We start from the raw sequence: 27,619 nt of genomic DNA on the forward strand, positions 1-27,619 counted from the left end.
GGGAGGGAGGGAGGGAGGGCAGACTTGATTAATAATTCTGAAATAAGTAAAAAAGAGTATGGGAGTGATTCTGAGGGTATGACCTGAGAGACTGAGAGAATGGTGATTCCCTTAATGGGAATAAAAACAATTCTTGACATTTTTATAGTTCTTCAAGGTTTATAAGGTGGAAAGATCATTCCAGCGACCTGTATTCTTCTTTTGCAAATGAGGGAACCAGGCCAGAGAAGTTGTGACTTAACTAGTGTCATACAGCCCCAGGAGTCCCAGGCAGGATTCCAAACCAGGTCTTCTTGCCCCCCAGTACTTTATCCTCTGTGGCTCGGCAGAGAGCTTGGGAGGAGAGGTGTTTTTGGATAGGAAGAGAATGAATTCCCGTCAGGGCTTTTTGTTGGAGAAGCTGATGGATTGTACACGTGGAGATGGCCAGCGGCGGTCAGTGTGAGAGCCCTGGCCTGGGCGTCTTCGTGGGAGGGATGAGAGAGCACATGTGAAGAGAAGAGTGGGCCTGTCTTCGTGCCATGGCAGTTCCATAAAGGAACCTGAGGCAGGCAGAGTCACCAGTTGGCAGAGCAGGTCATCGGGCTCGGAGATGATGGGTCCCTGTGACCTTGGAGCAGAGCACTCTCAGCCTGCACTTTGGGCTAAAGCTAGCAGAGGAGTTTGGTTCTCCACACAAACAGCTGAGAACTGAAGACTGACCCTGATGCTGAGCCGGCCCTCCACGCCTCTTTTTGCCTACTCTCTAACCTGTTGACCCCAGGTGTGCCGGTCAGTGTCAGCTAGAGGGGGTTTCAGGAGAGCCTCCTGTGGTGCCCTTCACAGCACTGGCAGTTTTAGTCACATCTCTGCTCATATTGGTCCTTTCTGTCATACCAGAACTCACCGCTAGGGGTGTTCTTCACACTAGGCCTGCTGTTATAATGTTAGGATGGATGATGTGTCCTTAACATAGATTTCCAGGAAACCCCACAGAACAAACTGTGTCTTCACTTGCTCAGTTTTCTTTAGGGTCATTGTTGTTAAAAAAAATAATTAATAGCAAAGTTTAGAAACAGGAGCTGCTGTTTGTGCCCAGGGTCCATAGATATTTATTGGCAGTGAGCAAGAGGAATTTGGGCTGGGAAGAGAATAGCCTGAGGTGTGGTTTAGTAGCTGGTAAGCCTGAGAGTGTATTATGGGAAGGTGCTCTTAAAAAAAAAATGAATGGCAGAATCTTATTTGTCTGAGAAAATTTAGAGAGCATTTGACTTGAATGAAGAATGGGACCTGTCTCAAGAAAGAGTGAAGAGGGGGCCTGTTCTTTCTTTAAGGGGTTACTTTAAGAGAAATACTTTTGATTGTTCAAGGTCACCTAGGTGGTACAGGGCAGAGTCCGCATTATGTTCTTGACCACTCCACCCTGCCCTGCCTTGCCCTTCCAACCTGAGCAAGGCCTTTTTAATAGTAGGGCTAGCTTCCAAGGAAATTGGAGAATATCCTAGAGATTTTCAAAAGTGCAGTGGCAGTACTTGGCTCCTTTCACCTCTTCTCCATCTTTGCAAAGCTGTCATGGGTGTTTAGTTCCTCTAAACATTTTGATTGAGAATTCAGAATTCTTCAAGATTTCCCTCAAGAACCCATGTGACAGCCACTTGGCTCTTGACCTGAGCTTGGGAAACACCTCCCTCTAGCAGTCAGTCAGTGAGCACCCAGGCAATGTGCCAGTCATACTTTTCCCCCTTCCCCACTTCATTTGACAGATGAGGGAACTGAATCTCAGAGCTGTGGAATAATTGCCCAGAGTCGCCACAGCAATAAGCTAGGACCAGAAGCCAAGTCTCCTGATTCCCTGGAGTATTATATGTATTTCTGTTGCTGTACAGAAATGAGAGTAGTTCATTTCATCTCATTATATTCTTAACTAAAGCTGTCCATGGACTTCAGAAAATCATTAAAAAGAATCTTTGACAGTTTCCTTTGGCTCTTTCTGCATTTTCTTCCACATCCGAACTTTGAGAAGTCAACATTTTAAACTCCCTAATTTTTTTGCCAGCCCCATTTAGTTATCCACAGCAGTAGTGAAAAGCCTCTGAAGGCTTGATCAGAGCAATAGAAAGGTGGTAAATAGGATTTTTTTTTTTTTGTTTAGATGTTGCCAAGGGTTTTTTGCTCCAAACAGGCTTGCTGATGACTGCTCTGGGCCTTAGTTAGTTCATCAGTAAAATGAAAGGATAGAGAGTCTGACTTCTCAGGCCTTACCAGCTCTCAACTACTCCAGTTATGTGGTTATCTGGTCTCTGTTTGAAATTGGACTCACTTTTGTACTTTTCCAACTTTCTCCATGAGAGGGCAGCATTTCCTCAAATTTGCTCTCATCTTAGTACCTGAGCATGAGAGAACCAGTTTCACTTACCAGGCAATCAAAGCTATTAGTTTTCATTTAGAGGGTTCACAAATGCAGCCTGTTTTTTCCAAGGAAGGGCAATTGTACATTGCAATAACAACTAGGATGACGCTCTTTCTTTCTTCTCTCTTTAGTCTTTGGCAAACATAGATGAAGTCGTCAACAAAATTCGATTGAAAATAAGGTATGTAACCCAGCATTTACCTTGTCTTCATAAATTGTGAGTGCGTCAAAGCATGTGTGGGTCTGGCTGTTATGTTCTAGATAGTGCTTAGCCAGAGGGAACATTTACATCTCAAATTTTGTGTTACATTTTATTTTTTTTTTTAAGGCTTCATTTTCATCCAAGTTTCTACATGATTCTTGTGCCAAAGAAGTTAGTTCTGTGGTCAGCTCTCAATTAGTCATACAAGGAGGAGGGAGACAGTAGCAAGGCTAGCCCCAAACATTGGCTCACAAAAGAAAAACAAAAGCAATTCTGCCGGAGTTTGTAATGAATGATGTAACTTTGTGCCTTGCATTGGGCTTTTTTTTTTTTTTTTTTTAGACTTAGTACAATAGAATTGTGCATGTGACCTGACGTATACACCAGGTGACACTGGGGAATGTGGGCTTCGGGATGGCCAGGGAGACACCAAGGGGAAGCCAACTTGGTATTACAAACTAATTTAATTTTATTAAAAATCGAATTTTATGGACATCATCTGTTTTTACTTCACTTAGGTTTCCCAATGGTTCCTTCCTCTTTCTCTTTCCCAGAGAGCTGTCTCTGCTACCAAATTTTTTTTAAAAGTTCAGCAAAACTAACCAGCTCATCGACTAAGTGCAGCTTTCAGGGCAACATTGCACACTCGTGGTTGGCCCCTCTATTGTCCCCCTTCTAATTCTTTGGCCCCACCCCCTACATCTCCAAAGAAGAAAAGGTAGTATATTCTCATACCTTTGTTTGGGACCAAAACTACTCAATGCAGTTTCCCAACATCCAGTTTTGATAATTTTGTTGTTGTTAACATTTACCTCATTGTAGTCATTATATCATTTTTTTTCTTAATTCTGCTTTCTTCATCCTGCACCAGTTCATATAAGCTGTCGCAGTCTTTTCTGTGTTCATCATATCATTTTATTAGATTGTACAGTGCCACAGATTTCATTATGGTCACTTGCCAAAAGAGCTAGTGTCATGTAGTTGGGGGAAAAAAAAGATGGCTTCGGGGTGTTGTCTTTGACATATCCTGGCCATGTAACCCTAGACAGGTCATGTAACTTCCTAGAACTTAGGCTTCCTAGAAACTTAAATTAAAAACTGAGAGCTACATATTGGCTTAGAAAACCACAAATTGACATTATTTATGTTATATTTTAATCTATTTTGTTAAACATTTCCCAATTTCATTTTAATCTGCTGCTCTGCCAAGTTTTTTATAATGGAGTTTCTCATGTCTGCTTTAGGCAGCTCTCTAAGATTATAAATTACAGAGAAGTTACCCAGCTGCATTAGCAATGAGAATTTGTTCATCTGAGAGTTGCTTATATCAGTGAATTCACAGATCTGTCTCCTATGATGGACCATGATTTGTTTAAATTCCCCAGTTGATGGACACATGGCTTCTTTCAGGTTTTAACACTATGAAAAGGGTCACAATAAATATTTTGCTGTGTATGGCTCTTTCTTTTGATAATTGACTTCCCTGCAGCCTGTGTCTAGCAGCAATGGGCAGGGGGTTTCTGGACCAATGGGGTAGAGAGAGAGCTGTCTGACCTGACTTTTCTTCTTGTCCAGGAAGTGGCCTGACCATTTGAGATTGGCCCTGGGACTCCCATTCTCAAGTTACTTCCATTTTCGATGAAGCCAATATCATTTTGAGTCTGGGGGATTATTTTTCCCATCTTCTGCCTCAGGCCTTTATAACTCATACCACTGAAAGCTTTGAACAGGTTCACAATAATAATGAGAGCTGACATTTATTTGGAACTTTAAGGTTTACAAAACACTTTATGGGCATTATTTCATTTGTTGTTTGCAAGAACTCTGTGAGCTAGGTATTCTGAGTAATTCCCATTTTATAGGTGGAAAAGTTGGGACTCAGATTGTGACTTGCTCAAAGTCACAGCTACGAAATGTTAGAAGTAGCACTTGAATCGGGCTTCCCTTGCCTGCAAATCTAATTCTCTTTCCACCAAACCATAGCATCTCTGTAAGGGATCTGCAAAGGTTCTTTCAGTGGCTGCTTATTGAATTCTAAGAAGTTTCAAAGGCTGTGGACTTAATGGCAGCAAAAAGATTAGGAAAGATGACATGATGCTATACTTAGAGAACCCCAAAGACTCTGCTAAAAAGCTATTAGAAATAATTCAGAGAAGATCCAACTCACTTCCAGTTGATCAATGATGGACAGAAATAACTATACCCAGAGAAGGAACACTGGGAAGCGAATGTAAATTGTTAGCACTACTGTCTATCTACCCAGGTTACTTATACCTTCGGAAGCTAATAATTAATGTGCAACAAGAAAAAGGTATTTACACACATATATTGTATCTAGGTTATATTGTAGCACATGTAAAATGTATGGGATTACCTGCCATGGGGGGGGGGGAGGGAGTGGAGGGAGGGAGGGGATAATTTGGAAAAATGAATAAAAAAAATAAAAAATATAACATTCAAGAAAACAACACACACACACACACAAAAAAAGAAATAATTCAGAATTTTAGCAAAGTTGCAGGATACAAAATAAATCCATATAAATCCTCAGCATTTTTATACATCACCAACACAATCCAACAGTAAGAGATACAAAGAGAAATTCCGTTCAAAATAACGGTCGATAGTATAAAATATTTGGGAATATATCTACCAAAGGAGAGTCAGGAATTATATGAGCAAAATTACAAAACACTTGCCACAAAAATAAAGTCAGATTTAAATAATTGGAAAGACATTCAGTGCTCTTGGATAGGCCGAGTGAATATAATTAAGATGACAATACTCCCTAAACTAATCTATTTATTTAGTGCTATACCAGTCAGACTTCCAAGAAACTATTTTAATAACCTAGAAAAAATAACAGAATTCATATGGAACAACAAAAGGTCGAGAATTTCAAGGGAAGTAATGAAAAAAAAATTTAAATGAAGGTGGTCTAGCTGTACCTGATCTAGAACTGTATTATAAAGCAACAGTCACCAAAACCATTTGGTATTGGCTAAGAAATAGACTAGTTGATCAGTGGCATAGGTTAGGTTCACAGGGCAAGATAGTGAATAAAAATAGCAATCTAGTGTTTGACAAACCCAAAGATCCCAAATTTTGGGATAAGAATTCATTATTTGACAAAAACTGCTGGGAAAACTGGAAATTAGTATGGCAGAAACTAGGCATGGACCCACATTTAACACCACATACTAAGATTAGATCAAAATGGGTCCAAGATTTAGGCATAAAGAATGAAATCATAAATAAATTGGAGGAACATGGGATGGTTTACCTCTCAGACTTGTGGAGCAGGAAGGAGTTTGTGTCCAAGGGAGAACTAGAGACCATTATTGATCACAAAATAGAACATTTTGATTACACCAAATTAAAAAGTTTCTGCACAAACAAAACTAATGCAAACAAGATTAGAAGGGAAGAAACAAATTGGGAAAACATTTTTACAGTTAAAGGTTCTGATAAAGGCCTCATCTCCAAAATATACAGAGAATTGACTTTAATTTATAAGAAATCAAGCCATTCTCCAGTTGATAAATGGTCAAAGGATATGAACAGACAATTTTCAGATGATGAAATTAAAACTATTTCCACTCATATGAAAGAGTGTTCCAAATCACTATTGATCAGAGAAATGCAAATTAAGACAACTCTGAGGTATCATTACACACCTGTCAGATTGGCTAAGATGACAGGAACAAATAACGATGAATGTTGGAGGGGCTGTGGGAACACTGGGACACTGATGCATTGTTGGTGGAGTTGTGAAAGAATCCAACCATTCTGGAGAGCAATCTGGAATTATGCCCAAAAAGTTGTCAAAATGTGCATACCCTTTGCCCAGCCACACTACTTACTGGGCTTATATCCCAAGGAAATACTAAAGAAGGGAAAGGGACCTGTATGTGCCAAAATGTTTGTGGCAGCCCTTTTTGTAGTGGCCAGAAACTGGAAGATGAATGGATGTCCATCAATTGGAGAATGGTTGGGTAAATTATGGTATATGAATGTTATGGAATATTATTGTTCTGTAAGAAATGACCAACAGGAGAAATACAGAGAGGCTTGTAGAGACTTACATGAACTGATGCTGAGTGAAACGAGCAGAACTAGGGGATCATTATACACTTCAACAATGATACTGTACGAGGATGTATGCTGATAGAAGTGGATATCTTCAACATAGAGAAGAGCTAATCCAATTCCAATTGATTAATGATGGACAGAATCAGCTACATCCAGAAAAGGAACACTGGGAAATGAGTGTAAACTGTTATTTTTACCTTCTGAATCCAATTCTTCCTGTGCAACAAGAAATTAGGCTCTACACACATATATTGTATCTAGAATATACTGTAATATATTTAACATATATAAGACTGCCTGCCATCTGGGGGAGGGGGTTGGGGGAGGAAGGGAAAAAATCTGAACAGAAGTAAGTGCAAGGGATAATGTTGTAAAAAATTACCCATGCATATGTACTGTCAAAAAAAAGTTATAATTATAAAATAAAAAAAGAAAGAAAGAAAGAAAAATAAAGGATCATATCACCAAAAAAAAAAAAAAAAAAAAGATTAGGAGATCACACTTCATTCTCCAAGGTTTGAAGAGACATTGAGAGTCTTTGATGGTCCCAGGTTACACCCAGACCTTCATGTCACCCCTTAAGCTTAGCCCCAAAACTCTTATTAGTTCTTCATATAAGAAGTACAGTTATTCAATGAGGTGCTGTGGGATGGCTGACATTGTACAACAGCAGGGGAGAAGCTGGAACAATAAAGATCCACAGACTGAACTCTTGGAGCCTGGATTTAGAGATGATTCTGGGCTGACTCGGCTTGGTTGAATTAGCCAAACTTTGGGAAGGGTTTTTCTCTAGAATTGTTTAAATCATATCTCAAATTGCCATAAAGTGTCATTGTCTTTTGTATCCCTTGTTCTTAGCTCTTAGTGAGAAAGTGAGAAAGAATAGGAACTGGATCTTTGGTTCTTGTCCATTTGGGTTTAAATCTGAAACATTTTTGTTGCATTTGTAGCATTTTTAAAATAAACAATTTATAAAAGTTGTAGCATTTTTTAAACAAACAGGGCAAGACAGCTACAGGTTCCTGTGGCTGTCACTTTCACTGTCATTGCCTGGACCTCCCTCAGCCATTGGTGCTCCTTCCTCCCTCCCTCCCTCTCTCCCTCTCTCCCTCTCTCCCTCCCTCCCTCCCTCCCTGTCTCCCTTCCTCCTTCCCTCCCTCTCTCCCTCCTTCCCTCCCTCCTTCCCTCCCTCCTTCCCTTCCTCCTTCCCTCCCTCCTTCCCTTCCTCCTTCCCTCCCTCTCTCCCTTCCTCCCTCCCTCCCTCTCTCTCTCCCTCTCTCCCTTCCTCCCTCCCTTCCTCCTTCCCTCCCTCCCTCCCTTCTTCCCTCACAGCATAGCATTTTCAGACAAGAAGCTATGCAGTAAATTACAAAATACTTTTGACCTCACTCTGCCTAAGATAGAGACTGTTTTATGAATTGTACAATTTCATTTTGTCAGGCGACTGGATGACAATATTCGAACAGTTGTGAGAGGTCAGACTAACGTGGGACAGGATGGAAGGCACGTAAGTAGTCTGTCCCTTTCCCCAGCTCTCGGCCTTGTATTCTTCCTTCTCCCTTGCCCCCAAAGGCTTTAGCCACTAAATGACCAATAGCTGGGCTGCCTTCTTACAGAACATTCTTCTGAACTGTCTCATGACTTGTGCCTACAATAGGAGAGGTGGATTGTGATGAGCCTCCTTATTATCCTTTCATTGATACCCATTGCAAGGTGGCTCCCAAGAACAAAAGGGATGATCTCTGCCTGTGAGGATATGGCCTGAATTCCTCTGTATCACCTTCCCCAGTTTACACATTTACTATGTGTAAATAGATAAATAAGTAGCTCTCATATGGATAAGACTCTGACTGCAGAATAAGTGTGTGAGCCTTTCCTGATATTTTAGTAGCTGCAAAAAATAATTTACAAAATGTGATCTACCCTCCATTTCTTATACCACCTGACCCTGGAGAAGGGAGCTCACACTGAATGCATCCACAAACTTCCCAGGTCAGGAGGACTGTAAAGGGAAGTGGGGATAAAGGGAATCAGATAACAGAAAGGTCAAGAGGTAATCTGTGACTGATTTCTTGTGCAGTCAGATTTTATATTCACATTTAGGACTGAAGGACTCCAAAAAAATCAAGGTCTCTGACAGGCCCCTGACATGCCTTGGCTGACTGGCCCTGATCAAGTCACCTCTCAGGACCCCAGATAGCGCTCAGAGATGATAAATTGCTGCATAGTCATCAGTCTGCATCAATGGAACCATTTTCCTCATTGCAGATTCCCTTCACAAAGGGAATAAATAAAAAATCTGAACCACACTTTTTTTTTTTTTTTTTTTTTTTTTAAAGAAATCGTGGTTATAGCAGAATATCCATAAACTTCATTATTGTTCTTCTGCCCCTTTCCTCAATAGCAATTAAATTCCGTAAGGGCTGGGATTATTTTGCTGTTGTCTTTGCTATCTCTACAACTAGTACAATATCGGACACAGAGGCATTTGATAAATGTTTGTTGAAGGAGTGAATGAATTCTCAATTTCCTTTAAAATTACTTCTTCCAGTAGTCTCAGTTCTATTGTGTATTATCTCTGATTTTCTTTAGTTGATGCTTTCTTATTTAAAAAATATACTTAGTGTGTCTGTCCCATATCCCATAATGCTTTAATACTATTGATCACTTACTTGGACCCTCATAACTTCTGCCCTTATCTTTTTAATATTGCCAATAGATGTAAGTTCCTTGAGGGGAGGGACTGGGTTTGTTTGTTATTTGGGCATCACTATTCCCAACATGTGATTAAAAAATTTACTGGTCTCTTAGATTTCCCCTTTGCTTTTTTAGTTGTTTTCAGAAAACTTTTTCATACTATTAGGACTCCAGTTGTTAATGACTCATTTGCATTTTCAGTTTTATTTACATTTTTGTCTCTTCCATTTCAGTCTGACTGTAATATGATTTTCTTTTACCTTTCCCTCTCTCTTTACAGAATTATCTTCTTCCATATATTTTTAGACCTCTTATCTTGGTAGGCACAGTGAGTGTTGTTGTTGTTGTTGTTTTGTTTTTTAGAGGGTATTTAATATTTTATTTGAAAGGGAGAGATTTACTGGGGCCAAATGGATCCGTGGTTTGGTCCCAGGGCTGACTGAGACTATCGTCTCCAAGAATCCAGTAAATGATCTGAGTTCAGTGAGTGTTTTTTATAGGTATCTTCTTAGAGTCCTGTCCCATTTCAGCTTCTTAAGTTGTTTGCTTGGTTCTTAGTCCTAATTGCTTATATTTTGGGTTTGAGTAATCGCACTCCCTGAAGAGCCCCCATTAGGCTTGGTGGATGAGGTCCCTGCCAGTGTGACCTTTGAAGGAAATAAATGGGCCCAGTGCTGGAAGCAGTCGGCTCCTTGCCGGGCCCATGAATTCAGCTATGAAAGAATGGAAACCCTTCAGCATTAGCCCTGGAATCTGGATATGTGTGAATGATGGTGCTCTTTTGAAATGGCTTAGCACCGGCTTGGGGTCTGGGTGTTTCCAGGATGCCCCCTTTACTACTTTTGGAAAGGGAACAGCACTGCTTGCTGTGACTCCGCCAGCCCCTATTACTACCAGCCCGCTGGAAACTGAAACATGCTTGGGAGAGTCTGGTACAGCTCTAAATGCGTGAAAAAGGAAGCGGGTGATTCATCCAGCTTTCACATCGTGTCTTACTTTGTAGATATTTATGTTTAACCTCCGGGTCACACACATGCTGGCAATTCTTGGAGAGCTGGTTTGAGAATTATGCAGTGGGCAAGGCAGGCATGTTAGTGTTCCCCTCCCCTGCCTCCCCCCCCACCCCACTCCCAGTCCTCCCAGGTCATAGGATACTATGGTAGACAGTTCCTCCTTCAGAGATCGAGACCACATTTGTGAGAATGTTTAAATAGCATTTCAGTCTGCAATGGAATTGTCTCTACGTCTCCTTAGAATCCAGACAGAGGAAGCCCAGGAAAAGTAATTGCTTTTCCTCTGATCTCCTCCATCCGTCTTTTTCCAGTCACTCTTGTGATGCAAGCTGAAGTTAAAAACCTGTTTTAAGGTTTCTTTTGGACGGAGTCCCTGTCAGCTCGTGGGGGCGAGAGCCTTACTCTTGAGCATCGGCTGTCTGTTGGTCTGCTGAAGGGAGGCTTTGTTTTACTAACACATACTTGGTGGAATTAGGACTGCTCCAAAATGGGACATTTTATAGGGTAAGAGGCCCTGTATTTCCCTCTCCCCTTGAACAGAGGAAAGTTCACTTTCTGAACTCCCAGAAGAGTGATTTATTCCATACTATTTGAGGGGTACCCCAAATCATAGTGGAGACCTTAATGGGAAGGGAGGGAAATAAGGAACCTTGAGAAGAGATCTGGCTTTGTCTGATCCAGGGCAGACCAATTTTTAAAGTATTTTTCTTCAAGACTTGGAGAGAACAGTGGCTTCTATTTCTTGGGGGTCCCTGTTAGGGCACATAGTCAGTGAATGATTATCAACTGTCTAGCTACTACTCTTTATAAACAACCTAAAATCCTTTGAGTATGGCAAATCTATGTAGCCATCCCAAGGAATAGTGGATCGGGACTAGCATCTCCTGCTATAGTCCTAGAACTTATCCACTTTCTCTTTTCTGTGCCTGCCATGAGGCCTAGAATTATAGGCTTGGTCAGGGCCTAGAACCCAGGGCACTGAAGGGGCTCTTTGGAGTGGCTCTTATATAGAAGAACCTAGTTTTTTATTTTGTTTTATTTTTTTAAATGATGTCATAGTGAACCCTTTAGGGTTACTTGACATTTTTGAGATGATCATGACTCACTTGGCATTCAATTGAACATAATAACCTTTTGCTGATTTAGACTAAGTATTAGAATAATAATAATGATAATTATAATATTGATATCATACTAATATTAACAATATGCTATTTTCTGTGAATTTTATTGGTAAAAAGAACTTTTTATCCAGTATTTCATTTGATCCTCACAACAGCCCTGAGACAGAGGTGACTGTAAAGATTCTCACCTTCATTTTTATAAAAGGGGAAACTAGAGCCCAGAGGAATTAGGGATTTGCCCAAGCTCACACATGGAGCAAATAGGAGAGCTGGGGTTATGGGATTCTAGGTACTCAGCAGGAAGGAGCATCAGAGGACACCATTTCTGTCTCTTCGTTTTCTACATGAGGAGTCTCAGAGAAGTTAAAGTGAAATGATTTGCCCCAAATCACACAGAGCCCGAATTGGCCACCAGAACTTGTGACTCCAGATTCAGTGTCCCTGCTTCCATTGCCTTTAGCTTCTTGGTCCAGTGCTGGCAGCGGGCTTGCTGCTCTAAGCAACCTCCAGAGCTCATTGCCAAGGCTACGCTCCCCTTGCTTTCCTCCTACTCTTAATTGTTGAAATGATTATCATGATGAAAAATCAGTGGTCTGTGAGAAAAAACAATTGGGTCAAGTCTCCAGACAACTGGTCCTTGGTATCTGTGTAAGAATGCCATGGTTTCTTAGGGGCAGACTGCATTAGTAAGGCCTCATGGAAAGAACACTGGAGGGGGAGTCTGGCCTTGGGCTGCAGTTGCATGACTTCAGGTAGGCCGCTGATCTCCTTGAGCTTCCTCCTCTAGCAGTGCTCAGTCTGTGGGATACCTGCGTCCTAGGGCTTTGAGGAAAGCGCTTCCAAGGTGATACATGTATGTGAGTTATTAGTGTCAATACAGTGATAAGAGGTGTATTATGGCTGATAAAAGGTGTATTATGGCTAACTCATCATCAATATTATCATCATTAGCTCCAAAAGCAGCTGGTATTTGTCCAGTTCTGAGGCAGGAGAGGGGTCAGCCAAAGAGCCGCTGTGGCGCGCCCACGGTGAAGCTGGGCAGCTCAGGCTTGGATTCAAGGGAGCCTGCAGGGGATGTCTCCTGGGCGCCGTCTCTGCCCTTCCACATGGAGCTCCAACATGACATTGTTCTGTCCCCGATGCCCATTGTTTCCAAGGATCATCTACTTGAATTCTGTTTCATTTTCCACTGATAAGGAGGCTGGCTCTCATGAGGATTCCCTAGAGAAGCACATTGGCCTCCAGGGAAAAAGTGAGATGTGTTTTCCATCTTTAGAATTAGGACAACGCTTGCTTCAGGCATACAAGGAAAAAAAATGGGTGTTTTGGTTTGGTTTGGTTGAAGAAAGTAACCTTCTTAGAAAGTCTTCTAAGCTATACTGCTTTAATCTCTTTATCCAGATTTAGAGATGGGTTACCCAGGTACTTGAAAGTAGGAGACCAGCTTGAAAATATCCAAAGATATTAGACAGAGGGCATCTAGATGTTGCAGTGGGCCCTGGAGTCAAGACCCGAGTACAAATCCAGCCTCAGATACTTATTAGATGTATGATCCTAGGCAAGCCATTTAACTTCTGCCTGCCTTCCTTTCCTCATCTGTAAAATGAGGATCAAATGAAATAGTATTTGTGAAGTGCTTTGGAGACCATGAAGTGCCATGAAAATGCCAGTTATTGTGACTCCTAAACTGAGATTATGAATTCCCAGTCCTTGCTCCCATTTTGACCATTTTTCTCATGTTTCTTTTTAAATTGATCCCATCTCCATTCCTCCTGAGAAAACTATTTTTAGAAGATTAGTAGTTCTTTAGTTAAAGAGGCATTCGATCTTAAGGATAGAAATGTAGATAATATAAAACGAATAATTTACACAATGGAAGAAATTTTTCTAGTGTCTCCTTGTTTTAACAAACTAAATCCTTTTTCAGAGAATCATCTCAGAATTTCTTCCAAACAGGCCTATGTGGTCTTCCTTTCTGGGATGATGTTTTGTCAGAATGTTTGAAGCCAAAACTGCAAACTGGAGAAATGATCCTCCTAGCAGTTCCTTTTGTAGGTGGATTGAGCCGCACAGGGCCAAATGTTCCCCCCAGGGCAGAGTCTTGCTTTCCTTGGGACCCCCAGATATCAGGCATTTATGATTCAGGTAATACAGAAATCAGCCAGTTGGAGCTGCCCTCAGGAGACAGACCCAAGGCCCCATTTTTGAGTTTAATTATTGCTTTTCCTCCAAGGTTTTTTTTCCTAGTGAGGAAGCTGCCTTGGCCAGCCTGCCTTTGCTTACTGAGCTAGGTCCAAGGGAGCCTTTGCTGCTTTTCACCTCCTTGCGCTGTGTCATGATTTTAGCTAAGACAAGGATTGTGGATCCATCAATGGTCTATTTAACCATAGTAATGGTTTCATTTTATCTTCATACTTCATCCTGCTTATTACTTTTGTGGTGTTACATTGCAGAGAAGTGCTGCTCTGCCACCCATCTTTGTAAACTTCCACAGTGTAGATAGTCCATCCCTAAGGAAGAGGGGCAGACAAAGAGCTCCACATTTGAATTGTCTTATCAAGGTGGTCAAGGGACATTTTTATTTGTGTTACATTGGTGGTCATTTATTGGGTATCCAAAGTCTGTGAATTTTTTCCTTTCCTTTCATTCTTGCCTCCATCCCCCTTCAGTGCAAGGGCTTCACCTAGAAGTAGTGGGATATAGAGCAGGATTTTTAGGAGTGATAGAACCTATTTCATCTGGTCTTTCCTGTGGACATGAAACAAAATCTGGGAAGTAAATGCTTGATTTGAATGCTCTGCTAATAAAAGATACTTCTCTTTGTACATGGCAGCAACCAGATAATATGATGATCAATTCTGATGGATGTGGTTCTTTTCAAGAGTGAGGTGATTCAGGCCAGATCCAATGATCTTGTGATGGAGAGAGCCATCTGCACCCAGAGAAAGGACTGTGGGGACTAAGTGTGGACCACAACGTAGTATTTACTCTCATTTTGTTGTTGTTTGCCTTTATTTTGCTTTCTTTTCTCATTTTTTCCCCTTTTGATCTGTTTGTTCTTGTGCAGCATAATAATTGTGGAAATATGTGTAGAATTGCACATATTTAACCTCTATTGGATTATTTGCTGTTTAGGGGAGGAGGTAAGGGGAAAGAAGGAAAAATTTTGGAGGTTTTGCAAGGGTAAATATTGAAAATTATCCATTTTGTTTTGAAAATAAACTTTAGTAAAATAAATAAAAATAAATAAGAGATACTCCTGGCACTCACACCACTGCCTAAACTGCTGTTGCTTGTTCCCTGGTAATGTGACTTCCCTCTTCCAGAGCAAGTCCTTACCAAGAGTTTCAAAGCCCATTACCAGAGCAGTCAAGGCCACCTGGCTGCCTTTGTTTCCCCTCAGGTCCTAGCCTGCTCTGCCTTTGTTTTCCGCATTGCCTACGGCACCCATGCCAGTGTTTGTGTAGTCATCCCAGTCTGAAACCAGTGCTGTAGTCATTGGCACACAGAGCTTGTCAGGCTTCTTTATCCAAGTTGTTTCCCTTCCTTGATGTCTCCTTTAACCAATTAGAAAAATAGGGTCCTTTGCTGTGCCTCTCTGTCCCCTCTACCATCTGCCACTAGGAAGATTCCCCTGGGCTTGGACATGTTATCGATTTGTTAGTGAATTTATTATCCAATAGTATGATTGGCTAGAATATTTTCTAATGGTGCTCTCCTAGTACCTGGGCATCTGTCATGCATATTAGCATTAGTGACAGAGGGAAATCAAGGAAGGGAATGGAGACCATTCAACTCAGACCACAGAAGCTCCTGAAGAAAAGAAGCACTGGCCCTACTGATAATGGGAGGTTAGGAGTCACCAGTCCAACAGCCTAACATTGACTGTATTTTGTTTAAAAACAATTACATTAAACTATCTGCCATTATCAGCTATTTTGAGATGTCTGCTTTTTTGTTCAATAACTCACACTAATAGACATTTGATATTTTTTGGTGAAGCATATGAAGATCCTTAAATTTGAGATGGTTGTTTTTGTTTTCTTCCCCCCCCCCCTTTTTTTTTTTTTTTTTTTTTTTTTTTTTTTTTTTTTTTTTTTTTTTTTTTTTGCTAAGGCAATTGGGGTTAAGTGATTTGCCCAGGGTCACATGGTGCTCTAGCCATTGTGCCACCCAGCTGCCTCCAGATTTAATGTAAGACAATGTGTCTTGATGTTCTGTGCTTCAGTTTCTGTATCAATATCCTAAAATGTTGATACTGACTGCAGCTGATTCTGAGAATGGACTGGACCGCAGAGGCTGTTTTGGACCCTTTTGTTTTGTAGGTGAAGATTCTGAACTCTTTGGAGGTTGTGTGACCAGGGCTGTGTAGGAGTGCCAGAGGTGGGGTTGGGATCCGGTTCTGTTTCCAGAACCATCCAAGTGAACTTGGTGACAGGCAGTGCTTTGAAAATTTGGGAGGTGAAAGGTACCTCTGGTGTTGGTTAGCAAATCCTGTCTGAATTGAATTAGACAAGAAGAGCAGCAGGAAGTCCATTAGTTCTGGCTGTGCTCCAAACATACTATGTAACTTTGGACAGCCATCCTCTTCTTCCTCCTCCTTCTCTGATCTAAAGTTTACATAGCCCTTTAAAGTTTATAAATCACTTTTATGTACGTGGTCTCCTTTGAGTTTTCCCTCTATGCTTCCCTTCTTTCTAGCCGGTGGGCCTGCACTCCCATAGTCATTGTGTTCATTTTATAGGTAAGGAAACAAGATTAGGAAAATAAAGTAATTTTCTTAAATAGCTCTTAAGTGTCTGAGGCAGGATTTGAGCCCAATTTTCCTGATTCTGAGCTTTGCTTTTTATTAGCCCATATTGTCACTTAGGCGAGCTCTTTTGCTTTTTCTGGAATTTTACTTCCTTATCTGTACATACAAGTAGCTTTGGGCTAGTAGGTTTCAGAAGTCTCTTTCAGCTCCCAAAGTCCAAGAATGAGTCCTAGGATTAGCTTGGAAGGTCAGGTTAGTGTGTTATTTGAGTTTTAAGCTGTTTTTAGCTTTGATTGATTTGCTCTTACTTGACCTTTGTTTTTTATAATAAAGAAGCCCTTAATGACCTGACTTCTTACATAAAATATTCCTAGTAACACGTCTTGGATTGGGTCTTTGATTAGCAATGAAGTCTTAAGTTTTTGTATCCAGTGAACATTCAACAGAACTTGCCTGAACTAACCCCCCAAAACCCCCTATTGGACTTGAAATTCTGTAGTTATCCAACAAGTCTAGCAGTCTAACTAGTAGGTAGACTGCTTCCTTCCTACAGAAATCCATCAAGCCCCACTTCTCTATAGCATGATTATCAAAAATGGTTGTCAATGAAATGGCCTGCCCGAAGGTGCTCTGGGTATTTCACTTCTGGACCATCTCCATTTACACTGGCATTCTCCAGTGGCCAAGAAAGAAGGTCAAAAGTAACTTTTGCCATCTGCTTGTTTCCAAGTCCAAGGCAGACAGACATACGTCTGAATTCGAGTCGAGAAAAGGCAGTTCTTCACTACTGTAACTGCCCTGGCTGCTGTCCAGCTCCCTTTTTACTGCTAAAAGTTTGTACTTGCGGAAGGAAAATTCCATTCCCAGTTGGAGGCTGCATCTGTTAGAAATTGCAGGAGTGATGCTGATGATAGGGCAAGGTTGGCTATGTCCTGACAGGGGATGGAATTTGGAAACCCTGGCTCCTTGTAAGAGTTTGACCTCTTTTTTCCTTCCCTCTTTCCATCCCATGGAAATACAGTAGTTAGAACAGCAGCGTATTCACAGTGTTGTGGTTGACATGTCAGCATTTCCATTTATAAATCCCCGTTTTGAGGAGTCTATGACTTGGCTATAAAACTGGGCTCTGTTCTTACTTGGTCTTTGAGTTTCCAACTTGAGAGTTGGGTTAATTTTGGAAAACCAGAGACACTATTGTCTTAATCTTGTTTTCACTACTTTTGTAGCAGTCTCTGGAGCTCCTAAGGAAGTTGGTCCATGTATTCTGAGAGTTATTACCCAGAGTGTTAGAGGAGGTGTCAGGAATTTGGAGTCATGTTTCCTTGTGGTGACCTTGCCGGGCCCTGGCTCCTGAATTTACACATCCTTCTTTGCTTATACCTCGTCTCTCTGGGCATAGCTTTTATGTTATTACCTTACTGGGCAGAGATTGGACCTTTTTTAAAAAAATTGATTTTTTAAAATCTTTTTTGGAAATTAGCAAATGTTTATCTTCTCCTATTTCTCCCTTTCTCTTGGGAGGAAAAAAGAAAAAGAAAAATGAGATTTCCTTAACAAAACTGCTTTGTCAAGGAAGAAAAATTTCTGTTATTCGCTATGTTCAAAAGCATAGATGTATGTATACACACATTTATATACCATGCGTGTATATGTCTACACATGTGTGTATATTATATTGTGCAGACATGTATACTTTTTGGATATGGCTAATGTAGAAATTTTTCTTGCTTGACTAATCATATTTTTTATTTAAAAAAAAAAGGATCTTTTTTCATTTTCTTTTTTCCTCCTAAGGGTAAGGGAGAGATGGGAGGAAGAGAAAATAAACTTTTGTTAATTTTCAAAAATCCTTTTTTAAAAAAAGTGACCTAGGGAGATCAAGTGTACTCTCTGCTCAGAAAGCCATGGACATTTTTGTGGACATCACCTCTAACACTTTGGATACATATCTGTCTGTACCCTAAGCCCATCCCCTGTCCAGAGGGGGAATACAGGCTTCATCATTGATCCTCCTAGTATCATGTTTCTGATGCCGAGGTCTTATTGGGTGCTGAGAATAGAGATTAGTGGATATCCTCCCAGTGCTGCAGGTCCCCTCTGCAGCTGTTGTGCCTCCCCTCCTGAAGGTTTTCCTTGTCATCCTGAGGCTTTCCCTTAGGTCTTTTAATGAGAACCAGAGGATGGCTGGTGTGCAGGTTATCCATCTGTATCTTTTTCACAGCTGACCAAGCCACCTCATCTTCTGGTCATATAAGTAAGCTCCTTAATAGTATGGCTACTACTGCACCCCCTCAGCTATGTAGGAGAGATTGGAAGGGGGAACCCCAAGCAGTCACTGACGGATTTCCTCTTTTGAAGCAGGAGCTTGGTTAAATGGGTGGTGAGGCTCTCACTCAGCCTCCAGTCACTTTTGATCTTGGAAACTTTGTCACCACATTGAGTTCTTTACCATTTTCCTTCTTGATCATAGGCACAGACAGCCTAATAGGATGGGTAAGATGCAGCCATTGCAATCTCTTTTCCATTTGTATATAAAAAAGCAGCAAAACCAGATTCTTTTGGTGTGTACTTGTTTCTGATTCTGCTTTCTTTGCTTTGCATCATTTCATATATCCCCATATTTCTTTTTATTTCTCACATTTGTCATTTTTAATGAATCAATATTCATTAATATACTACAGGTCACTAACTGTTTGCCATTTGTTGGCTATAGATTATTTACAATTTTTCATTACTGGAAATTAAGACATTTTTAGTTTTAAAAATTCTCAACTTTTTTTCTTCCCTTTTCCCTGTCCTCAGCAACTTAAGTGACTGATATACTGTTCATATACACAATGTAGTGTATATTAGTATTCTGTGTTCTTACTGAGATCTCCCACATTCAGCAAGCCATGAAATTGTCTTGTCCTTCCACAGTGAGAGGAGTGGATGGTGGAGAACTTCCATTTCTCAATTCTCCTTCTCTCAGTATTGCCCATTGCCAGTTGTCTCCCAAATGTGAAAGATACAGTTTGTGGTTGCTAATAAACGAAGGAGTCTCTTTGCATCCCCTTTCCAGCTACAGACATCCACTCTGTTCTCATTTGCAGTTTTGTGCTGTTGTTTGAGGAGACATTATGACCATGAAAAAAATGCTTTTGCACTTTGCTGATAGTCCAGTAGCTGTAAAATATAATGACCTTTAAAATGTGACCCAGCCTCCCTGGCTTTGTACTAATCTCCCTGGAGAAGAGGGCTCCCGTTAAATGTTGTCTCCACATTTCCCAGTCTTGTTTGCATCCAGCTAAGGAGAGCAGTACAAGAGGGAGTAAGACAGCCAAAGGACCAGATTTTCCTATTCATTCAGATTTTATTATCATTTTTATGCATCACAAACGATAGTTGACCTTATTGTTAAGAAGACACTGATTCAAGGTCTTGGTGTGACTCTGGGCATGTAGCTGGACAGACTTTTGGGCCATCCAGGTCTCTTAGAGTAGGAGTCAATCCTCTTTCCAACACCCTATGTTACTTCCCCTTCTCTATTGTGAGAAATGACATGTATTTCCTTTTAAAATAAAGTTATCATTTTTATTTGAGAAGTGAGCTGCCTTCAAAGCCCTGCTAACCTGAGTTCAAAACATGCCTTGGGCAAATAACTGATCACATGACTCTGCAGGGCTCTGGATCCATGGTCTCACACTCATATAGCAATGAATCCCTTCAGGTTGCATATTGACTTAGAAAACCATAAATGAACATCATCTATGCCCTAGCTCCTTAAACTGTGGTTTGTGACTGCTTGTAACTGAATCTGAGGGTTACAGAATTTTATTGATTTTTATACCTAATTTATTATATACCTGTATACCCAAGGTAGTGTGTGAAAAATTTCTTAGGTGAAAAGGGCAAGTTGTTTTCTTCACTCAATTTCTGTGCTTCCTTTTCCAAGCTATTGACTTTTTCTTTTCCTGAAACTTTCATAATTCTGCGCAGCTCTCATTTCTTTTCCCCATTTTTCTTATATCTCTCTTTTAATATTCTTTTTGAACTTCTCCAAAAGAGCTTTTTGACTTTGAGATTAGTTCATATTCCCCTTTGAGGTTTTCTGAAGCCATTTTGCCTTCGCTGTCCTTTTCTGGATTTGTGTTCTGATCTTCCCTGTCTCCATAAGAACTTTCTATGGTCAGAGGTCTTTTTGGTTTTTTGCTCATTTTTAAAAGTTGGGCTCTGCTTCTAGGACACAGGGGAGATCAAGCTGAATTTGCAGGGGGATAGGGCCTTCTCATTGACTACGTTGGGGCTGAAGGTACTGCAGGCTTTTCCACTGTGCTGGATGGGTCTGGCCAAGTGCCATCTGTTATGCTGAGATTGGGGGACTCACAGCTTGCCTTCTCTGTTGTGGTGGAGGTCTCCCAGCTAGTCTGCTGATCCACTGGCCTTCTGACCCAGGAATAGCCAACGTTGCCGTATTTTAGCTAAGAGCCTCCTGCTGGATTCCCCAAGCTGGGCCTCCCTGTGTCGGGCCTGCACTGGGTGGGGTTCCCCTGCCCAATTGAGACAGACCTTTCCTGAAGTCTTTCCAAGATTTCTTAAGCTGGAAAATTATTACACTCCAAATATTTGTGGGTCCTGTCACTCTAAAATCCATTCAGAGGCTTGATTTAGTGTTGATTCTGAAGGAAGCTGTGAAGAGCTCAGGCAATGTCCTGTCCACTCTCTGCCATCTTGTCTTTGCCCCCCTAAATCTTTTCTAATTACAGCTTAGTTTGGTTCACATTCACTAAGGAGTTTTGCAACTTTGCTGTAGACAGCTCTCTAAAATGGAAATTACAGAATAACTGCTTCTTTCTCTTGGTAGAAGGGAATTCCTTACTGAAAAATTCCCTACATCTGTGAAATCACAGGTCCATTGGCTATCTCTTGTTTTTTATGGCTTTCCTATTTCACCACTTTCCTTTTCCTTTTAGCCATTCCATATAATAGAGAAGAAAAAAGAAGGGGCAGAAACAGTTCAGCAAAATAAACCACCTCATTGAAAAAGCCTGACATTGTTTATAGAATTCTGCACTCATAAACCCTCACTTTTGCCATGGGTGAGCTTCCTTCTTGTCTCTCTTCTTTGGGTCAGGCTTGTAATGATCCTTGCTTGCAGGGAGTCAATATTGGGCACATCCTCTGGCCATGCAATAAAGCAGAGTTCTTTAGCTTGTGTGGAGACCCAGTCTCTTACTTTGGGCTCAGAGGAGCTAAAGAATGAAGAGAGAAGACAAGTCTAAAAGGAGAACAAATGGTCTAGAATGGAGCCCTGAAGGAGTATTGTCCTCCTAGACCGGGAAATATGGGGTTTTTTTAGGGATAGGGAATGGCCAGGTATTCCAGACAGGGAAGATGGGGTGGGGTATAATAGGGATAGGGGATGGCCAGGTATTCCAGAAGGGAGGATGGGGTAATATTCTAGGCATGCAAAGGGGAGGGGGGAATAATGGCTCCTTAGAAGCTAAGTTGGAGAATTGTGGAGCATGGATGAATATAAAAGTATCTGAATAATAAGGTAGTATTAGGATCCAGAAGAAGATCTTAGAATTGAGGCTCCTATGAAGGAAAATAATGAAACTCGTAGCTATGTGTAGGAAGCATTAGAGGTTGTAGTTGATCAAAGGGCAGTCATGGTCCAGTGTGAATTTTCCTTTATATGTGTTCTGCTTCCTGGATTATTAAATTTCTTCCTTTTCCTTCCCCTCCCTTCCCCCAACCTCTTTCAGATGGATGTAGTAAGATTTACAGTTAATGGCTTTTTTTCCTCTTTTCCCATTTGAGGGTGTTGCTTAGGATAAAAGCTTTTTCAAAAAGTGCTTCTTATGATCAAAAGCTGTTTCTTTAAACATGTTAAACACTCCCAAGTATTTCTATACTGACTTTTTTTTTTTTTTTTAGATATGGATAATAGACAGCTAAAACTTGAAACTGTGATGGTTTCATGTTGTCACGTGTTAAGTTTATGTCCAGGCTTTGTCTAGTGATTTGAACTTCTGGTCCATCTCCTCAAAACTGTTTAAAAAAAAAAAAGTTCAGTCTTTAGTTCACGTTTGCAGTAGATGTGGTCTGCACAAGTTATAAATAAAAGTTACTTACGTGGAACAGAGCATTTTAACAAGCATGGCAAGAAATGCCCTTTTGCCCTTTGCATTCTTTTGGTTAAAAAAAAAACTGGAAAGAAATTTGTGTTTTAAATAAAACCCTTTTTGTTCTCCAAGTTTCTGAATTTTCTATAAAGGAATTAGTGATATATTGACAATGCTCTTCTCCAAGAAGGAAGCCTGGCATCCAACCAGGGTCCTTGGACCTGTAAGAAAACAGACTAAGATTTAGTATCCATAAGCCCTTACTTAACACTTGGGAGCATTTGTTTCTAAGAGGTGTCTTACCCTTCTTTTCCTTGGCGCCATGGCTGATGAGAAACTGTTGGCATTGTTTTCGACATCCTCTTTGCTCCATCTGTTGTACCAGAATGCCCTTTATTCATCCCAACAGCATCCAAGAGTGACCTCCCTTTTATGTAAAGGTACGAACCATTTCTATTAGGGAACTTCTTTGTGAAACTTAAGCCACTTTATAAATATGAATTGTTTGATTTCAAAGTTGAGAGGATATCTATCGACTTCTGGTTATGATGACTCTAGGGTAAACTAAAGTTTTTTTGTTTATCTTCCTGTTTTCCAGCCAGGGTGTAAATTTGCAAAATGTCTTATTCCATGATATGGTTCCTAAACACTATAGTCATGGTCCATAATCTGGCTGGACTACTTGCTTTGGGTGTGATAAAAGAATTTGGTTTAGAGTTTTATATTCACAATGAAGCTTTTGAAATTGACTCCCCCCCCCCCCCCCCATAGAACAAAGAGTCAAAGGGTAAGCAATATTAAGATTTATCAGGTCAGCAGTCAGACAACGTTGAGTGCCTGTTCCAGCTTGGGTCCTACCCTAGGTGCTGCGCAAATGAAATAGCATTGGCTAGCCACCAGCTAACATTCTAACAGGGAGACCTCATGAACATCACTGCACTTTCTAGAAAGCCCAGATACTGGTGGGCCCTGACTTTCCAGAGGCTCCGTGAAGGTTTTGAGACAAAGTAGCTGCTTCTTTGACTTCAGGAGTGATCACAAGGAGGAATTCCAACTGAAAACTTTCTGTGGATGCATATGGCCCCACAGGGTGAAGCTCCCAGAGCCCCTCGAGCATCAGGCTATCCATGAGACATTGAGAGTAAAGGTGAAGGGTCAGAGGGCACCTACTAGTTGCTGGTGACATTGAAATCGGATTGGATTTTCTCTACTTCCTAGGCGGGCGTCAGCTTTACCTAGATATACAGAAAGAGAAAAAGAAAGGACTAGAGGGCCTGCCATGGCCTAGAGCATTTCTTTCTTTGTGGTGCCTGCATAGCTTTGGGGGTGCCCCAGGAGGGCCCGTGCCACACAGAAAGAGGCCCAGATGGAGTAGTTGGCTGTGGCTGAACATGTTGGGCTATTCCTCCAAAGTTGTCTAGCATCTTCAGATTGCAGACTCTGCGGGAATTACGGACTGCTTCAATAACTGCCTCTTAATAATGCCCTTGCACACCAGCTGGAGTCACGCTCTGGTGCTCAGTTCAGAGACTCTGGCTAAGTAAAATTGGAAACAGACTTATATGGGCAATTAGTTCTGCTTTTAATCCACATACAGCTTGGAGTGGAATATATGGCCACGTTTTATTTTAAAGTGTGTCTAGGGATAGTGCCAGAGTCTCTATTTTCTCACGTTTTCTGATTAGCCAGATAATAAAATCACTGTACTGCTATTCATATGAAATCTTAAGTATCTGCATGTCCGGAAATTGAGTTTCATTGACAAAATGCCTTTTTAGAAATTATAATTGGCTGCAAGAAGTTAAATATTAAATATTAGAATAGGTATCAAGAATGGGTGTGATTTGGAGTATGTTTCAGACTACTTTTGACTCTGGAAAATGAATTATACCAAAGTTTTCCAACTACGGCACATTATTCTAACAAGCATAGATATTCCAGGAAAAATCTGGCCGATAATTTATTGTTATTTTGGTCTGGGAAAAAGAAGATTGTACAAGTCTTAATTGGTTTGTTGGAGGAGGACTGTAGTAACCTTAATGGAAGAAACCAGCTAGAGAGTAGTGGGGAGAGATATGGATGCATTTACTTTCTCTTGGGGAAGGAATTTGGAAAGCTGGCCTAGAACTTCAGCCCAAAGATGTATATACTTGATATTTGAGTCTTTCATAGTCGAATTCCACATATTTTAGGGAGTATATTTAGCTAGGAGTCTATTGTGTTGTACCAGAATCTCATAATCATAGGGTCTTACTTAGAACCAAAAGGAACTTCGCTTATGATCTTCTCCAATACCTTCTACAACCCTTCTCCACATTTTTACAGATGGGGAAACTGATGTCCAGGCCCCCAAACGAGGCATTCTTTCTGTTATGCCATGGAACCTTCTTATAAATTAGGATCCCTATCCCATTGATTTTCTTATATTTATTAACTTTATATTTTCTTAAATTTTTTAACATTCATTTTTTGAGTTCTAAATTTTTTTCCCTCCCTCAAGCCCCTCCCTGACCCATTAAGAAAGCAAGCAATGTGATACTCATTATACACGAGAAGTCATGCAAAACGTATTTCCATGTTGGCCATCTTGCAAAAAAAAAAAAAATTCAAGAAAAATAAATTGAAAAAAATATGTTTCAGTCTGCACTCAGAGTTCATCAGTTCTCTCTCTGGAGGTGATAGTATTTTTCATCATGAATCTTGGATTTGTTATGGATCATTATATTGATCAGAGTTGCTAAATCTTTTACTGTTGATTATTGTTACAATATTGCTATTGTTGTGTAGAATGTCCTTCTGGTTCTGCTCCCTTCACTTTCCATTATATTAATTGATATTCTTGTAAGTTTTCCCATATTTTACTGAAGCCATCCCTCCCCGCCTTGTCATTTCTTAATAACACAATACTATTCCATCACAGTCATATACCACAGGTTGTTCAGCCATTCCCCATCTAAGGGTATCCTCTCATTTTCCAGTTCTTTGCTATCACAAAAAGCTGCAGTAAATATTTTTGTGCATATAGATCCTTTCTTTTTCTTTGAACTCTTTGAGATATAGACGTAGTGGTGGTATTGCTGGGTCAAAGGATATACAGTTTTGAAATCAGTTGCCTATAGTTCAAATTCTTTTTCAGAATGGTTGGTTCAGTTCACAGCTCCATCAGCAGTATATTAGTGTCCCCATTTTTTCACATCTCCTCCATCATTTGTCATTTACCTTTTTTATCATGTTAGCAATGTGATAGATGTGCCATGGGACCTTATAATTGTTTAAATTTGCATTTCTTCATTAGTTATTTAGAATTCATGTAAGAATTGATATTTACCTATTCATATTTTTTGGTCATTTATTAATTTGGGAGTGCCTCTTATTTTTATAAATTTGCATTTACATTTATAACTAAATTACAGATTTTTATAAACTTGATTTAGTTTCCTATATTTTTGAGAATAGTTCTTTATCAGAGAAATGTAATTTTTTTTATAGTATCCTGGTTTTCCTCTAATTTTGATTACACTGTTTTTGTTTATGCAAAAATGTTTTAATTTCATGTAATCAAAATTATTTCTTTACATCCTGTGATTCTCTCTATCACTGTTTTGGTCATAAACTCATCCCTTGTCCATAGATCTGATAGTTAATTTTTTTCCATGTTCCCCTCATTTGCTTATAATGTTACCTTTTATGTCTAAATTATGTATCCATTTACTAATGCACTGTTAGTGGAGATGCAAACTGATGCAGCCATTCTGGAGAGCAATTTGGAGCTTTGGCCAAAGGGCAATCAAACTATGCGTACCTTTTGATCTAGCAATATCACTACTAGATCTTTATTCCAAAGTGATCACACACAAAAAATAAAAGACCCTATCTGTATCAAAATATTTATAGCAGCTTTTTTTGTGGTTGCAAAGTATTGGAAATTGAGGGGATGCTCATCACTTGGCTGAACAAGTTGTGGTATATAATTGGAATGAAATACTATTGTTCTATAAAAGATGAAAAACAGATGAATTACAGAAAAACCTGGAAAAACTTACATGAACTAATGCAAAGTGAAGTGAGCAGAACCAGGAAAAAGTTGTACAGAGTATCAGCAACAATAAGTGACTTAATTTTTTAAAGCAACATAGTGATCGAAGACAATTCCAAAGAACTCATAATGGAAGTTCTTATCCACATCAAAACATACTATTTTTACTTTACTTATTTCCTATTTCTGGCCCTTTTTGAGTTCCTGCTCCCAAAGCTTGGCAAATTCTCTACCCATTCATTTTTTTTGGATAAGGAAATTGTGGTCTTGGGTGGGGAGAAAGACGGATGAAGTGAATTTGCCTTAAGGTCAATATAGTGAAATCATTGATAGAGACAACATTAGAACCTAGCTTTTCTGTCCAGTCTCAAGTTTGATTTCCTTTTTACCTAAATATACTTCTGGTTTGTTCCTTTTCTATCAAATAGATCCATATTAGGGAAATGCTAGATAATGTTAGTAATAACTTCAACAAAGTATGACTAAGAAGGTAGATCAGTCCTTTCCTTACTCCCAGAAATGTCACATTATATATCCAAAAACGAAATGGGAATGATTTCTGAATTCTCTCTCATATTCTTCTGCTCCCTGTTCTGCGCCTTAGAGTAAAGGATTAGTTAGGGAGTAGACAGGAGTGTTGTCTATGCATGAATTAGAAGTGTCTTTTGACTCTGTCCTACAGTTTTCTGGGAGTTTCTCTTATTTATTTATTTATTTATTTGTTTATTCGTTCATTCTTCTATCTATTTATTTAATCATTCATTCATTTATTAGCAAGAATTCTTGATTATGAATGTGGGAATCAATAAGCATTGTGACTCGTTTCAAAACCACTGCCAAACTGCTTTTCTTTAGAGGACTAAATATATCCCAGAGACCATGTTACAGAAATAACAAAATGTCCTCATTTCTGGCATAAAAACCAAAATATTTGGAATAGCATGGAGATTGTTGTTTTAGAGTATGTAATTTAACATGGGATAGAAAGGCAGAAAGAGATATATGCCCCATTTATGATGGCAGCAAATTCCTTGAAGTGGAAGGAGGTAAATAGAAGCTGTTATTTGAGGAAAAGCTAAAGCATTTAATGTCTAGTAGAAAGAAGTTTTCGTGACTTGAAGATTTCAACAGACCTTGGCCCTTTGTTACCTGGGAAAGCAATTTCCCCCCCCTTTTTTTTATTTGAGTGCTTCAGTTATATAAGTT

The 27,619-nt window shown here is 40.0% G+C and overlaps 1 protein-coding gene across 1 annotated transcript in view; it reads left to right on the plus strand.

The window, feature by feature from the left end:
* Nucleotides 1-27,619, plus strand: part of VPS53 (VPS53 subunit of GARP complex) — a 127,452-nt gene that overhangs the window by 14,247 nt on the left and 85,586 nt on the right. The window contains exons 3-4 of the mRNA XM_074263820.1: nucleotides 2,521-2,570; nucleotides 8,124-8,190. Of these exons, the coding sequence (XP_074119921.1) occupies nucleotides 2,521-2,570; nucleotides 8,124-8,190 (117 nt within the window). The remainder of the gene's footprint in view (nucleotides 1-2,520; nucleotides 2,571-8,123; nucleotides 8,191-27,619) is intronic.

This window comes from Sminthopsis crassicaudata, chromosome 4 (assembly GCF_048593235.1).
Source record: "Sminthopsis crassicaudata isolate SCR6 chromosome 4, ASM4859323v1, whole genome shotgun sequence".
Taxonomy (NCBI): Eukaryota; Metazoa; Chordata; class Mammalia; order Dasyuromorphia; family Dasyuridae; genus Sminthopsis; species Sminthopsis crassicaudata.